This window comes from Charadrius vociferus, unplaced genomic scaffold (genome assembly GCF_000708025.1).
Source record: "Charadrius vociferus isolate BGI_N301 unplaced genomic scaffold, ASM70802v2 scaffold472, whole genome shotgun sequence".
NCBI lineage: Eukaryota > Metazoa > Chordata > Aves > Charadriiformes > Charadriidae > Charadrius > Charadrius vociferus.
The window spans coordinates 8,739,255-8,755,240 of NW_009647735.1; the positions used below are offsets into that span (position 1 = coordinate 8,739,255).

The following is a 15,986-nucleotide window of genomic DNA, read 5'->3' on the forward strand; positions in this document are numbered from 1 at the left end:
TTGCATCTCACCCAGAGGAAACCTTCGACCTTGAAGATCCTTTGCACTGACGCTTGGCAGTCCCAGGAGCAAAAGCAGATTTGCAGCCACTGACTGGTTGTGCTGGTCCCACAGGTGCTGGCACCTTGGGCACAGACAGAGGAAAACAAGTTTCTGACACATAACCACTGTGCTTTTTAATTTTCCAGGGTAGTCAGTAAAGTCTGGAGAGCTTTTACATCCTTTCTCTCTGAAAACGTACTAGATTATTGATTCTGTGCTAAAACAAACAATCTATTTGGATTGTTTATGAAGAGGCTACTGATGTAGTGAATTGCCTGATACAGGAATAAATTCACTATGGTGTCAACCCCTTAACTGGCCAGTGATACCCACCAAGTACTGGTCAGAAGCTAGAGGCGTTTTGAACATAGCAGGAATCCAACCACAAACAATAGCTGAGGGGTGACAGGTTACGCACAGGAAAGAGTTGAGATGGGACGTTTCATATCCCGTATCGAAGACAACGTCCAACGTTTGGAAGCTGAAGCTGCATGCATTCAGCCTTAAAATAAGAGCAGTTTTTCAGCTGGGCGGGAGACTAAGCACTGAAAGAACAGGAAAGTCTTTAAAATGAGACCTTTCTGAATGGCAGGATTTCATCCGCACCCAGAGAAAAAGTCCTTTGCGAGTGCAGGATCACATCAGCCTTGCTGCATCCCAAAAGAGCTGCACATAGCAGATGGATGAAGAGAAATCAAGTGCTACCACAAACCCCTTGAGCAGGTCAAAAGGAGGTAAAATGAGTAAGGAAGGGACTGAGATCTACCGAGCCCAGACTTTCTCATCTCCCACATTTCCTCTGAGGTACTGGGATGCTCACGACGCAGAACCTCCCGGAGGAGCTCGATCTCACCATACTGGCAGAAGAACACACAGTGCACCCAGCTCTGCCCCACAGCAGCCTGGCTCCCTGGGGAAGCCGAGTCTCTGGAAATCACTGAAACCTAAAAAAAAAATAGTGGACGATAACCTTAATCCACAGCCAGGAGCAACTGCAGCACTGGTTTTAAGGGAAGCAGAATTAGATCAACTCCACCTACTAGGGAAAATCTTCCCCATTAATTGTTATCATAATGCAAATCTCTACGGCACCAGCCACCAGCACATTGTTAACCATTTCCATATAGGAGTTCATTAACATGGCAAAAATCCTGCAAGGGAGGATGTGTTCTTTCCTCCTGGTACAGAGCGATAAAGGAGGAGGTGAGAGTTGATAGCACTCACCCTTGGTCTCCCCGAGCATGAGCATCGCGGCACCCCAGCACACGGCCAGCACCACACCCTGCCCTGGAGAGGAGCCAGCCCCTCACCTTGTCCTCAGGGCCGGGCTACAGGGTGTGTTATTAAAAAGGGAAGAATAGCTCCTACCTAAGAACAACTCCCATCCCTTTTTTTGAAATGACTGGGGGATCAGGTATGATGCTGCAGCAATATAGATGGGAGGGGAAATTCAAAAACCCACCACAGCCCTAAGGTGGTGAGGATCAGCCAATTATACATTCAGGAAGCTGTGTTAATTAGAAGCTTTTCAAGAGAAAAGTCAAAGGACTTTGCAAACACAGAGGGAAACCGATTTTAACAAGCAGCGATAAGTCCCAGCGTTGGAGAGGCACCGGCAGTGCAATGTCCTCTGCTGGCATCTCCAGTCACTACAGGGGACGGCTCCAGCCCGGCCTGCGTGACACCAGCACCGGCAGTCACCTGCAAGTGCGAGCCAGCGATTAGTCCCATTGATTTTTCGGGGGAATATTATGATTTTAAAATGAATAGTCAAGTAGCCGGGGCTGGTAAAGGATTATTCCCTACATAACAGTCATAGCACTTTGTGAGAGCCCAAAAGCACCCGGCTCATCTGACAGCTCAGAAGCAGCCCATCATCAGTGGCTCAGGGTGGAGGAATTGGTTTTTCCTTTTTCTTAATGATGATGATATGTAATGCGACAGCTTTATGTGCTAATCAACAGAGACCAGGGCTGTTTAAGAAGATTTGATAATAGCTCACACCTGAAGCAGCTTTTTTTTTTTTTCCCCAGGCAGAGGGAAGTGCACAGCAGAGTAGAACAAGTCACAATTAATTTACTTGGGTTTTATGTATGGTTATGGTCATCTCCTCTCCTTCTTAAGCCAGGGAAGCTCAAAACATGGATGTGGATTTGTTTACAAGCAGTGAAATGGGTTTAAGTGTTCCACACACCTTCTTAAAAAGGGCACATGAAAGCCATTTAGGAATTAAAAAAAATATATAAATAAATCTAAGAGCCTGACCAGAGCTGTTTTAGTTTATCCCCAAATGAACACTAACTTTGAGGTAATTCTTGAGGTTTATTGCACTAACCAGGAAAACCAGGTCATGTAAAATGAAAGAGCCTGTATTACCTGTGCAGGCAAAAGTGCCTTCTCAGCAGAGACTTGTTCACTCTGTGCTTGTCCTAGACCATTATTTTCACTTCCCTGAGATGCGCTTCATGAGGAATACTGCAGGGAGCAGACATCACTTTTGGTAAACTGCACTGCACGGGGCTGTGAGTTGGAACAACTGCAAACTGCACCACTGCAAACCTCGAGCTGTGACAGATGCAACATCCCCCTCACACACACTCCTTATCCTAAACAGGTGCGCAACGGGGAGAAAAACTCTCCTAAAGAGCATTAAAGGGAAAAAGCTGCCCAATGACCACAGGCACAGGAGGTGGAGTCCCAGAGCCCAACAACTGCTGACCGTCTGCCAACGCCCCAGCCCGTCCTCACCATCAGCTTGTTCGTGTAGTGACACACCAGCAATGAGTGCATGTCATTTTTGAAACAGTAAACCTCAGAGACCTGAGCAGGAGCTTCCAGGCCCGCCCTGGAGCACAAGTGCAACTGCTCCTACTAATAAACCTTCCAAAAGCCAACCATGGTGTGTCACTGCACAAAGGCTGAGTGTGGTTACAGCATCTGCAATCTCCTAAGGCAGCCGGGGTAAGATGGGTAGGTTTTGGCACCCCACGTCCCTTGGCACCCCATGCAGCGCATCCAGCTCCACCAGCCCGTCTTACGTGTCTTGAGGGGTTCCGAATGACGCTCAGACCATCAGCGCCCACAAACACCAACTGGGGCCTATCTTGAAGTTTAATCACTTCATGAAAATGAAACTTTCAGTACTTCATTAGGATGTCTGCCATCTGTTAAACATCATCCCAGAGAGTTTGGTGACACTTTAAATGAAGCTGTGAAGAGATGCGTTTGTTTTAGATGTAATTGGACAGCTGTTTTATTATGAATTAATGAACTATGATGATTAAAAAGAATCCAGTTTTAGCAAATCTTGTATTAACAATTACTCCTGACTAAAATCACGACTAAGCAAGTGCTAGAGAACTTTCATGACAACGACTGGAAGCAGAAGATGAAAAACCAGTGAGGTGCAACGGGACAAGAGGTGACTCCAGGCCAGGCTCCCCGTGCTGGGCACGGGTTCCCCGGGCTGCCCTGCAGCAACCAAACCACTCCATGTGCCCGTGATACCATTCCACATACTGCCATCTCCTCTGGCCCAAAGCCCCTTTTGCCCCATATGAGTCATCAGGGTCTGCTCACACCCCTCCGTCTTCTCAGCCCTTCTTCATGCTCATGTCCCCCCTTTCCCCCAGCCACGGGACCCCATGAGGGGCTGGGGAAGGAGAGGGGACAGTGATGGCAGCAGGCTCAGAGGTAGAGATAATTGACCTCTCTGGGCTTGCAAAATGTATTTCAGACTCCTTTTCCCCCCACCGTAGGTCACTTTGGCCAAGGCAGTTGGCCCTGGAGGCATTGCAGAGAACGGGATGCTCTCTGGTGTAGGGCTACATCCTTCCTGGCTGCGAGGACACAGCCCCGGGGCCACGCTGAGCATCAGCAGCACCATGAAAAGCCGATCCTGAGCTGGGGAGTCCCGCATCCGTCCTTCCCACGCTTTCCCATTTAGAAGAGATTTCCGTATTTCAGCAGAACCCAGTGCCAAACACCAGAGGCCACAGAAGGCAGCTGTGGGAGTTTCCACAGGAGCTTCCCAGTTTGTACGGAGCAGTTTTTAAGCAGTGAAATCTTTGCCCTGAGAGGTTCAGTGAAAAAGCTCCAAAGAGTTAAATGAAGACAGGTACACATGCCATGTGTGCAAATCACTTCTCTCCTGCTGTCAAAAGAAATCCGTTCCCAATCATTGTGGCTTCCCAACAGCTGCCTCCTGCTCTTTCTCCACTTCAGCCTTCCATTTGGCCTTCTTTTCTATGTTCATCCTCAGCAGCGTCTGGTCCCTTTTAGCAGCCTTGAAACAAAATGGTGAAAATCATTGCATGCACACGTTGCCCACCACTAAATTTCCCCACATTCGCACCACTTGCTTTGACACCCCACTGTCCTTTTTAATATTTTGCAGTGACAGAAGTTAATGTGTTTCCTTGTTTTACCAAATTTTCAGCATTTGCGGCTCTGATGAGGAGTACAAATTGTTTAGAGGTGTGCAAATTGTTTAGAGATGTACTGGGACATTCAAGTCAGGCTGGAGACCCTCCTTCCCTACCAGTGGAATGGGAAGACGCAAGTGTCACAGCTCTTGGTGGCCATGGTGGCACACAGGCTGGGCAGGCAGGATGGCAGGACCCTCATGGCGCATGGATGCAGGGCAGGACCAGGCACCATTGATGTTGTCTGAGCTCCTCCATGACCTTTGGAGCGGCCTCTTGCTGAGATACCATGATGCAGAGCATTGTACTGCACAGGTTTATGGCAAAGTGGGTCAGAAGGAACACATCACCCAGCAAGTTGCGCTGCCCCATGCCAACCTCTCCTCTGGAGAATGGGATGATACAGACCCTGTGCAAATATTGCTTATATGGACTTATTCTCAAATACATCTGTCACCCGAGTGCTTATTTACAAAGAGAGTGTATCTAGACCATATGTTAAGTGAATCAGTTCACTTCACCCAGAAACAATACTCACTTCTTTGCCTGTGATTACCATGGCCAAACAGCCCAGCAAGGTCAGTGCGATCATGATGTAGCAAACCTTTATCCTGACGCTGTTCCTTGCTGCATCGAGGACCTCAGACCTGCAGAGGACAGAGCAGAGTTTCCCTCCTGCGTGTGAAATGGGATCATGGGGAGCTGGGTAATGAATCCTCAAGTCTTTCAGCAACTGCCCAGTAACACAAAATGCATTTCAGCCTTCTCTTTCTGCAAGTGCTTAGAGGAGGACTCCAAAAATTAGCCTGAGGGGGAAAGATTTAGCCACCCTCTCACACAGAAGGGGTATTGCTCCTCCCAACAGTTGTCAGGAACAACAGGAATAACAAATCCTGTTCTCCTGCCTTCTTTTGTTGCATGTGAGAGACACTGAGGCCATGCCACCAGGGTCAGGCCGTGCCACCAGGGCCAGGCAATACCACCCTCGGTGGAATAAAAGCATACGTGTGTCATTTTGGCTAAGAGCAAGGGAGAGTTTTCAGAGAGCGAAGAGGCACAGCGAGTGGTGATTGGGTCTGTGGCCATCTGTCTGTGCCAGCTGCAGGCGGTGCTTTGCAGCCCTGTCCCACAACAGCGTTATCCCTCTGCCAGGCACCAGCCCCACCAGCATCCTCCTGTGGTGGGCGGCTGAGCTGCACTGGAGCAGATGATTGCACCATCCATGTGGGTTTGTCTCCCCAAGCGGCTGAATAGCCACAGCCGTTGCTGGGAGATCTCCACCACCTTCCATGAGTGACTCACGGCATTTATCCGACAATTTGCGCTTGCAAGAGACTGCAGCGTAGCAATGAGTCATCCGTGAAATCGTATCCAGCCATGGATTTGCTTACACCTACAAGGGGAAGGGCAACTGGAGGAGCCCCCAGGATGTCACAAGTCAGGCAACATTAGGTCTTCAAAACCAAGTGACAATCCTTTGTCAAAATACCTCGACAAGGGGGTGAAACAACAGCCTGGAGGTGAGGAACTCGTTGGAGATATCTGCCACCAAAGCTGCATATAGCCCCAAATTCCTTTTAAAATGTATGCAGGTCGAGGGATGTCAGTCTTCCCCTCTGCTCTGCCCTGGAGCACTGTGTCCAGTTCGGGGCTCCCCGGGTCAAGAAGGACAGGGAACTGCTGGAGAGGGTCCAGCAAAGGGCTATAGAGATGGTGAGGGGACTGGAGCGTCTTTCTGATGAGGAAAGGCTGAGGCACTTGGGGCTGTTCAGTCTGGAGAAGAGAAGACTGAGGGGGATCTCATCAATGCTGATCAATCCTTCAAGGGAGGGTGCCGGGGGGATGGGGACAGTCTGTTTCCAGTGGTGCCCAGTGACAGGACAAGAGGGAACGGGCACAAACTGGAGCATCGGGAGTTCCATCTGAACCTGAGGAGGGCCTTCTCTGCTGTGAGGGCGGCAGAGCAGTGGCACAGGCTGCCCAGAGAGGTGGGGGAGTCTCCCCCTCTGGAGCCATCCCAAACCCGCCTGGACGCCGTCCTGTGCCACTGCTGGAGGTGCCCCTGCTCTGGTGGGGGTGGCACTGGGGGAGCTCCAGAGGGCCCTTCCCACCCCCACCAGGCTGGGATGCTGTGATTCTCTTATTAATTGCTAATCAGTAAAACCTAACAAAGCATGCAACAACCCAAAGGGGATGATATTTTGCCATGGTGACTTCCAAGATACAAAGCCACTTATCCTGCAAAAGACTCTTCAGCTTAGTCTGAAACTTATGATATCTAAACCAAGTGAATCCAGTTTGCTTCACAGGCCATGACAAAAAATACATGCTCCCAAAAATTTGGGTTATTTTTAGACACCGGTAAAAGCAGGCCCTGTCAGCATGGAGGAATGCTAATCCTCACCATGAGAGCACACTTCTGAGTAATGCAAACTGGGGCCTTAATCTGTACGTTTACATCCAAAAACATCATTCAGGCAAAAAGAATTTAATATCAGAAGAAAATTGGTCTACTTACGATATGTGCTTGGGAATGTCCTCCTCCTTTTTAAAGCGTCCTGCCCATACTAACACCTTTTTATCGAAATTTGTGGGCCTTCTGTCATTTTTGAATGCTTTGTAACCTGTAAGAGATTTTATAAAAGAAAACAATGAGCTAAGCTTAGAGAGGAAAAAAGCTGTCGTTACAGGGGAAAAGGACCGAGAGTTTTCTACTCTGTGAGAGCCAAATGCGCTTTCTCACGTCAAAAGGACTCAGCAACTGGTGTGAGGTGCTTTGTTATATTTGCAACTTATTTCATTCTGCTTAATTTTTTTTTTCCCTTTAGTTTAGGTGGGGTTTAAACTAAAAATCTCTTTTAGCCTGCCTGATTGAGGGGAAAAGATGTGGGGCTGAAGCCCCCCAAGCCCTCAGCATGCTCTCACCCTGCTGGCACCTCGTTTTTAAACAGCCAGACTCGGGGGTTAAAGCAAACTGCCAGCAGCACTAACAACGCCTTGACAGCATCTCCTTCTAAAAGTGCTCACGGAGAGATGAGTTCTGTTAAAATACAGACAGTGGGAGGCTGGTAGTCATTCTCAGGCAAGCTGGGTACCAGGTTACCGTACTCTAACGATGATGCGATACACCCCACCACACTACCACGGTGATGCCATTTAGCATGGCATTGCCCTGAGCATCACAAGAAAGGGACTCTGGCTCCTCTTGATGGGAACAAGCCCAATGACAGGTCACAAGGAGGGCAGAGGCAGGGAGACCCTGCAAAAATAGGGTAAGTGATGGACTAGCTCAAAACCTGGCTTTGGAATTGCACTCCTGTACAGGTGGTCATTGCCGAGTATCTGGGACTGCTCGCACACCCGGGGATGCACACCCAGGATGCCAGGTTATGGTACCCTGTGCTTGCAAATGTGGGACTGGCGTTTAGAAGTTCCCTGTGGGTGACCAGGGCATGCAGGCAAGGATGGAGACAAAGATGCCACCAATCTGAGCATCCTGCGCTCCCTGGCTGTTGCTGGTGCCTGGCTGTAGGGAGATCACAGGGCACAAGGAGCATCTTCTTGATGTCCATGAGGAGGGCCTTCTCTGCGGTGAGGGCGGCGGAGCAGTGGCACAGGCTGCCCAGAGAGGTGGGGGAGTCTCCCCCTCTGGAGCCATCCCAAACCTGCCTGGACGCCGTCCTGTGCCACTGCTGGAGGTGCCCCTGCTCTGGCGGGGGGTGGCACTGGGGGAGCTCCAGAGGTCCTTCCAACCCTCACCAGTCTGGGATTCTGGGATGCTTCTGCCTGTGTTGAGATGGCAAAATTACATTAAGTGTCTTGGCCCTGGGTCTGCTTTTGCATGCCAGGACCTGTGAATGGCTGAAAGATCCCAGGTGTAAATCTTGGCACCCAGACCACCAGGTAAATTTAATCTCTTGCTTCTCCTATTTCTCTTACAGAGTCTCCACGCCAGGGAACTTGCCCACACAGGAGCAGCCCATGCCAGGGCACGGCCCACCGCAAGCACGCAGCTTTGTGGATGTAATCCAGCGGGGAGCGTTGCGGGAGCAGAGGGGTGCAGGTCTGCCACTTGCAGCAGCCCTGCACATGAGGGGACGTGCACCAGTCCTTCTCTGGAAACCTGGCAGCTGGGTAGGAGGAGGAACATTTATTTTATTTTTTTTTTAATTAACAGGTTTCCTGACATGAGGTATCAGTTTGTATTTGCTGCCGTAGGAGGAAGACTATTTAACACACCAAAAAAAAAACTTCATCCCTGTGCACTGATCAGAGCTCTCGATTTGCCCCGTGTCTCGGGAGGGTTTGTAACCCCAGGAGACGCAGCACCGCAGTTAAACAGCTACAGAAAACAGCGGACATTTTCTTGCCCTTTCCCGCAAACACCCTTTCCCTCCGTGCTGCAACACGAACCAGCGACCCACGCCTTTCTACCCACCTGCATCAGCCGTCCACAGAGCCGCGTCCTGAGCGCCCCTCGCTTTGTTGCCAAAGGCTCTGGCAGGGCGCAGGACCGGCCGAGCCACCCGCCGCCACAGCGCGGGGCTGTGCCCCAGCAGCATCCCCAGCATCCCGCCCCGGGCCACCGCCTGCCCACCCGCCTGGCACCGTGCAGCGGGACCTGCAGGAGCCAACAAGGCTTCTTCAGGGAGTTACAAACATAAAACTACCCCTTCCTGGAAGAAGGGAGTAGCACGCATTTCCACCCGGCCTGCCAACAGTTTTCGCTTGCGTCACGATGACTAGTCAAATTTATCGCCTGTGTTTACCAAAATGACACACCTCCTGAGCCCAGGCGGGCAGAGATCACCGCCACGGCAGCTCACACTCAGCCCGGGCTCTCACCCCAAGGAGCCGCTCGGGACAGCGATGGGTATTTGCATTATTTCCTCAGTCCTTACTCTAGTAGGGCTAAAATAGGACAGCGTGCTATATTTCCCCAAAGATCGGCTTAGTGACTGCTAATTATCACAGCCGGTTAAGCCATTGGAGTTCTTAATTGTTCTCAGCTAAAATATAATCTTGCAAATCAGTTGCGTTAAACAGACTTTTTGAAGAGGAGCAACGTCTCCACTGCCTCAGAATGAATGCGGTTTGGCAGAAGGAAACTACAGCCAACGTTTGTGGCTATAAATGCTGATGGGGAGGCCATCCCGCATCCAGGCTGCAAACTTCCCTGGCAAAGAAATACATTTCAGGTTTAAATCAGTAAACTAAGAACTTATATCAAAAAACCTCAGGTGACATAGTATTTGTCAGTCGGTAAAATCGCCATTGAGATGAGGCAGTACCTGCAAAGTATCTGCCCCCTTTGAATTCAATCTCCACAAAGTCTGGGCAGCGCTGAATGTTTTCCATAACATCAGCTGCTCTAACCAGAGAATGAACCGAAAACAATGCTATTTTATCACTTTGGCATTTCTCCTGTGTTTTGCACAAAATTCTCCCTGATGGGTCAGGAAATGGAAATGCAAAATACTTGTCTCATTTGGAGCAGTGGGGTATTTACTCTCCTTAGACATACAAGGCTCTAAAGCTGATTTACAACCCAGGAAAAAAATTCCACTGGAAAGGGAAGAAGCAGTTGCCGAAAGGAAAATTTTCAGAACTGTTTAGTAATGCTATCAAATGCAATATTGCAGGTAATCAAAGTGTGTCTAAGAGCAAGGGGAGGAACTGCAAGGCAATAGAGCTCGGGATGTTGGCAAGAATATTCTTTAAGGGCTGAGAGGATGAAAAATATGAGACAGAAGCAGCTCCAGCTCCTGGCCCCAAGGAAAATACCATTTATAGAGATGTTTTATGTTTTTTGAGAACACAAAGTTATTGATAGTGAGGAAAGAAGAAACTCACAGCAGTGGCAAACGCAGTTTTTCCTCTTTCGTGAAAGCTCCACAACGCATCTGGACAGAACACAATGTGTTTGGCTTAATTTGCTTATAATTTGGTAAAGCAAATTAGATCCATTTCCAGATTAGGAACCCATACAGAAAATGAATGGTGGTTTGAGCTTCCAGCTGCAAATGAGACCTGCAAACAAGCAGAAATGTGGGGATGTGATTGTGCTGGAAGAAGCAGAAGAGAAACCTGGTAAAGTCACTGATGGTGTTTGTGTCCTGCTCAGGATTTCCCCGGGGGAAGATGGGTGCGAGGAAGAGGAGAGGTGCGTTTATGGCATGAAGTTTATAGGTCTCAGAACCCCTGAGGATCCCATGGGCCCCTTCTCGCCTTGCAGAAGAGCTGCTGAGCGGGAGAAAAGCATTATACACCAGGACATCCCAGGGTCCCTGGGCAGGGTGGGCAGCTGTGGGATGGTCATGTCGCCCTTGGAGCCGCCCAACCCCACAGGGGCTCCAGCTGTGCGGAGCATTTTCACTTTAACAGGCATCCTCCAAAACGCTTATTGCAAGAGTGGTGGTCTTTATGTCACGTCTGATTATGGATTTCAAGAGAAAAAGAAAAGAACATTTGTATTTTATCTCTTAGTTTCTCAAGTGTGGAGAAAATTGTGGGGTTTTCAGGCCTCCAGTGCTTATCCACCTAGGGATTGCCAACTATTTCCTCTTGAAGACACACCAGCTAACAGCTGTATTAATCACATCTGCTGTGAGAAAAAAAAAAAAAAAAAAAAACAAAAAAAACAAATGAACCACTACTTCAGGATTTATTATGCCAGCATTTAGAAGTGCAAAGACACAGAGGTCCTCAGGAAACCACAAAGGCAGTTACTCGTTCCTGAATTTTACTCGTTTCTCTGGCACCGTGAATGCTTAATGCCGGGGTGAGTTTTACTGCAGTGCATGAAAGCTAATAAAAAGCTATATACACCACTGCATTAGGCAACCAAGCTCTCCCGTGTGTGCTGTGGATCTCTCTGGCCCAGAGCATCCTGAATCCCTTCCTGAACAGCAGAGAGATACAGAACGCTCTGGGACCACAGCAGCCTTGTGTGCAGCATGATGGCCTTAAACCTCCTTAGAAGGGTTTTGTGTCCAGCCCAGTACATGCACATACTCCCCTGCCCAGGTTACAAAACATCCCCGTGAGGCTCATCCATCCGCTCCCCTCACCCACCCACCACTTGATACCCATCAGTGACTCATTAGCTGAGCGTAACCATCATTTCATGACCATTAAGCTCACAGACGGGGAGTTTATGGTGTAGCAGTAACAACTTCTTCAGAGATGCAGAAATAGCAAAACCAGGCTGAAAGCACCACCGTATCCTCCTCTCACATCCTTCTGGCAGGAGGAGAGCAGGACCCCAACTCCTCAGCAAGCCCTGGACAGTGCAGATAACAGCTCACGCAGGGACTGGCTGTGCAGACATCCCCCCGGCTCCCGCTGGCCCTCGCTGCGAGGGGGGAGCACAGATCTGAAGAGGTTTGAGCTGCAAAGGAGCAGACGGGCTCAGAGAGAGCAGAGGACAGTTTGCAGCTGTGGCGGTGGTGCAGAATCGTGACATATCTGTTTTCAGTGCGAGAGCGATCCGTAGTTGTAATACTTAATACAGGCTATTGCCAGCACAGGAAGATGGAAAACTAAACACAAAACCTCACAGGGCTCCATCCCAGTTCTGCATCATCTTCACACCCCTTCTGCCACCACGGACTCTGCTCTTGCAGCTGACTCTGCAGCCAGTCATCCACCCCCCCAAAATGGACACAAAAACCTTTGCAGAACTGGAACCGAAAGGCCACAACATAAAAATACGTTGCTCTCTGTAAAAAACCCGTGTTCTTTGATTTCTGACTGACTTTACACCGCCATTCCCAGTACCTTAATTCTGATTATTGTCAGCCTATTACAGCACTGAGAAACTTGGACTCGGGTCCTCTTCACCCGTTCTTCTTTTTCTGCTTTCAACACCCACAGGAATGAAAGAGTTTATTCCTCTAGAAGTCCCAGGTTCATGTACCTCTCTTTACATCTCCTGGTTAATTTTCATAAGGTTGCACAACAAATTTCTTTAGTCATATACACAAAAGAATTCATAGCAGTATTCAACCGAAAAAAAGTATTACTCTGTAAAGCTTTTTTTTTTCATCTGCAGTGTCCTCAAAACCAACTGGTTTGCCACCAGGCCCTGCTTTGCATGCCATGCAAACTTTTTACATGAGGGCTGTGATGAGGAGCAGAAGATAACCTTATCTTAAAATTCTTTGCCTTGCCCCCCATCTAATTAAATATGCAGCAGAGCTTTGGCTTGGTTCCTAGACGAGATAAACAAGCAATCCTGGACGGACTCGTGGCTCATGAAATTCAAAGTGAGTCAGGAAATATTCCTCCACGAAACTGTGCATCCTCCAGCAGCACAATTTAACACAGCAAGAGCAATGAATTGCTTTGAAATGTCTCACCTACCTGCAGATCCCAGCCCAAGAGCCTGTCCCTCCTCTCCAGGGTCCCCAGGGAACAGCAATCCCAGAGTTTCATCTCTCTCCAGGAGGTGGGTCGCATACTCCTCATATCAGGAAATTGTCTACCCTAAGGAAACTCAACTGCAAATCCCAAGAAACTAAAAGCTCCTTAACTATTTCTCAGCATGGCCAAGTCAAACCAAGGGAACAGTCACAGCATCTTACAGCAAAACCAGACTCAGAGGGTTTGTAAAGACCTCTGAAAACAAGCAGCGGTGTGAGACTTTAATCACTTTGGGACTCCAGATTCATTTTTTTATAATCTTGAGTGTTATCAATGAAACACGACATCTGCCAAAAGAGAGCGGAGACAATGAAGGAGTCCCTCCCCTCTTTCTGTGTTAAACTTCAGCTTTGCTTTAAAAAACAATGAAATCAGGATTCCTCTATCCAGTTACTGGAAGGTCCTGCATTTTCTACCAATACTGTCCCTATTCCTCCAAATTTGATAGTATCACTGCCATTTGAAAAATCTTGCCTAGCAACAATAAGTAAGACACTAAGCCACACTGCTGAAAAAAGAAAAATCAATAGAAGAACTCCCAAAAAACAACCCACAAATTCCACTGACTCTGGTAAATCTTGCCTGATTTACACCACATGAGCCTTTTGGCATCAGTCTCTTAATAGGGAAAAGTAATTGATATAACACACTTGGTATTTTCTACAACAGGAGCAGTCATTTCCCCCAGGTAAAAAAAGGTCTGGGCTGTTCTCTATGTCTGCCACTAAAACAAGAACAAGCCGGATTTGTGTCAGGTCTGAGCAGAAGCTCCCAACATTGCAAAGATAAGGATCTCCAAGTGATCCTTATCTAGGAAGAGTCATCCTCTCTGCCATTAAGCACATTTACTCTTAAGGGAGTTAAACCCCAATTAACAGCCTGGATGTTTTGCTGCTTAAGGCGTGTTCACCTCTGGAAGAGCGCAAGAACCCACTCCTACCTCTCCTGATGGTAATGGAAACGCCTACAAACAAGGGACGCTACTGTAGCCAAGAGGACCCATAAGCCACACTTGCTTTGTGCTCTTCCATCGGCTCCAGGTTTTTAGCTAAGACGCAATAGAATATTTATTGGACACAGGAATGCAGTTATGAATTGTCTTAATAGGAGCTAAATTCAGCGGAGCTCGTGAGCTGGACCTAAAGTCCCTACCCTCTGCACACAAACACTAAAAAGGGACTTGGGATGGGTCCGATGTGCCCTGGGTGCAAAGTGCAGAGTTTATAACGGCTGGTGGCAGAAGGACAAAGCTCACAGCAGCAAAACAAAAGTTAGTCATTGCTCTAGCAAAGCCCCAGTATGACCTTTCCCAGGGTTTGGGACGGTCACCCAGAGTCAATGAAGTGGCGTGTCACCTCCAGTGCAGGGTGACTCGGGCATACGGAGCAGCCGCCCACCGATGGGCTGAAACGTGGGGTGGCTGCCCACCTCCAGCTTCGTCGCAGAGGAGCAGCCAGATGCACAATCCCAGGAGCCACGGGAAATCCTCCGAGGTGGTCAAGGTGTTGTGATGAAATTGCACCTTTTACAACCAAGGAAATGAATGCATCGACGAGCTTTGCACCAGGCCTCTAATTTCTGGAATAATACGCAATTGGACCGTAGAGCAAAAAAGTGCAAAGCCCCGAAAGGAAAACAAAACCATGAGAATCCTTTCAATTTACATTTTGACTCAGAGTTTGGAGAACCATTTAATTTAAACCTTTTCCACACCTGTTTCCCCAGCTGAGCCCGAGAAACACACTGACAAGGACAGACTCGCTGTTCACTTGTCACTTAATGATTTTCTTTCCTGAGAAAAATGGCATCATCTTCAAAAACAGAGGCATTTAGAAATTTTTCACTCCATTAGTCAATAGTTTAGGGGAAAAAGAAACCTAATTTAAAAAGATTGAACAATTCTTTGTGGAAATGTCTTTTCCCCACACTTGTTTTAATATGAAGATGACTAACATTTTTTTTCCAGCTCCTGCGGAGAAGCCGGGTATTATCGATCAGGCCAATAAACCTTCCGAGATCATTATGAGCCCCTGCGCTGTGGGGTCAAATTGCCCCTTTTAGCGACTGCCTGAACATGCATACAATCAATGCGGGAGCAAATGTATCCTGGGTAACCCAGGGAGAGGCACTACCCTGGGAAGAGTTCGTCCCAACAGTGCACAGTAGTCCATACCAGGGCCAGGTGCCTCCTCAAATTTATGAACTGCGTCTTGATAATCCCTCTGAAGAGACCATAAAACCCTTCCAAACACTCCTGGGTGAGACACAGCCTACCTGGAGGATGTGACCGAAGGGACCATCAGGGAAATGCATCTCCGAAAAGATGCAGTGTCCCTCAAGTGCAGCATGAAGAGGGCAAGAGAGTGAAAAGTCTCCTGTCACGCTGGGCTTTGCATAGTGTCCAGAGGCTTTCGTGAAAGAGCGTTGTGCTGGTGCCTCGTTCGAACCATTGGCTACATCTGCCTGCACTCTCATGGACTGGCTCACGCGTGCCGCTGTACGGCTTAGACTTGGGCTGGTGACTCCTCTGCTCCTTGTCTGTACACTGCCTTGCACAGGAGAGTCCCAGAAGTTACCGGAGCTCCTACACAGTGTGGTAAAGAAATAACAAGGAGGACAGAAACGAGAGACTCATCTTGAGCAGATATATAATGACTACAGGAGGGCTAGGAGCTGAAGAAAAAGAAATTACATCTTACATAAACAGGACTTTACTTCTCTGACAACAAGACAAAGCTGTCCTGCATTTTCTGGACTGTGTATGTCACAGAAATGCCATTGCAATAGCTGTCCTACTGAAAGAGAAATTTGTTCAAGAGAGCTTATCATGGATATACAGAATAACAGAATTCTTAGAGTTGGAAGGGACCTTAAAGACCATACAGTTCCAACCCCCCTGCCCTGGGCAGGGACACCTCCCACCAGCCCAGGTTGCTCCAAGCCCTGTCCAACCTGGCCTTGAACACCTCCAGGGATGGGGCAGCCACAGCTTCTCGGGGCAACCTGCCCCAGGGGCTCACCACCCTCACAGCAAACAATTTCCTCCTAATATCTCATCTAAATCTCCCCTCTTCCAGTCTGAAGCCATTCCCCCTC

At 48.5% G+C, this 15,986-nt stretch overlaps 1 protein-coding gene across 1 annotated transcript; it reads right to left on the reverse strand.

Moving 5' to 3' along the window:
- Window positions 1-4,219: 4,219 nt before the first annotated feature.
- LOC104283602 (protein FAM162A-like) lies at window positions 4,220-9,824 on the reverse strand. Its single transcript, XM_009881802.1, has 5 exons — window positions 9,758-9,824; window positions 8,905-9,087; window positions 6,985-7,090; window positions 5,005-5,113; window positions 4,220-4,327 (listed from the first exon to the last, which is right to left on the reverse strand). The coding sequence occupies exons 1-5, from the start codon at window positions 9,822-9,824 to the stop codon at window positions 4,220-4,222; spliced, it is 573 nt and encodes a 190-aa protein (XP_009880104.1).
- Between the last annotated feature and the right edge of the window lie 6,162 nt (window positions 9,825-15,986).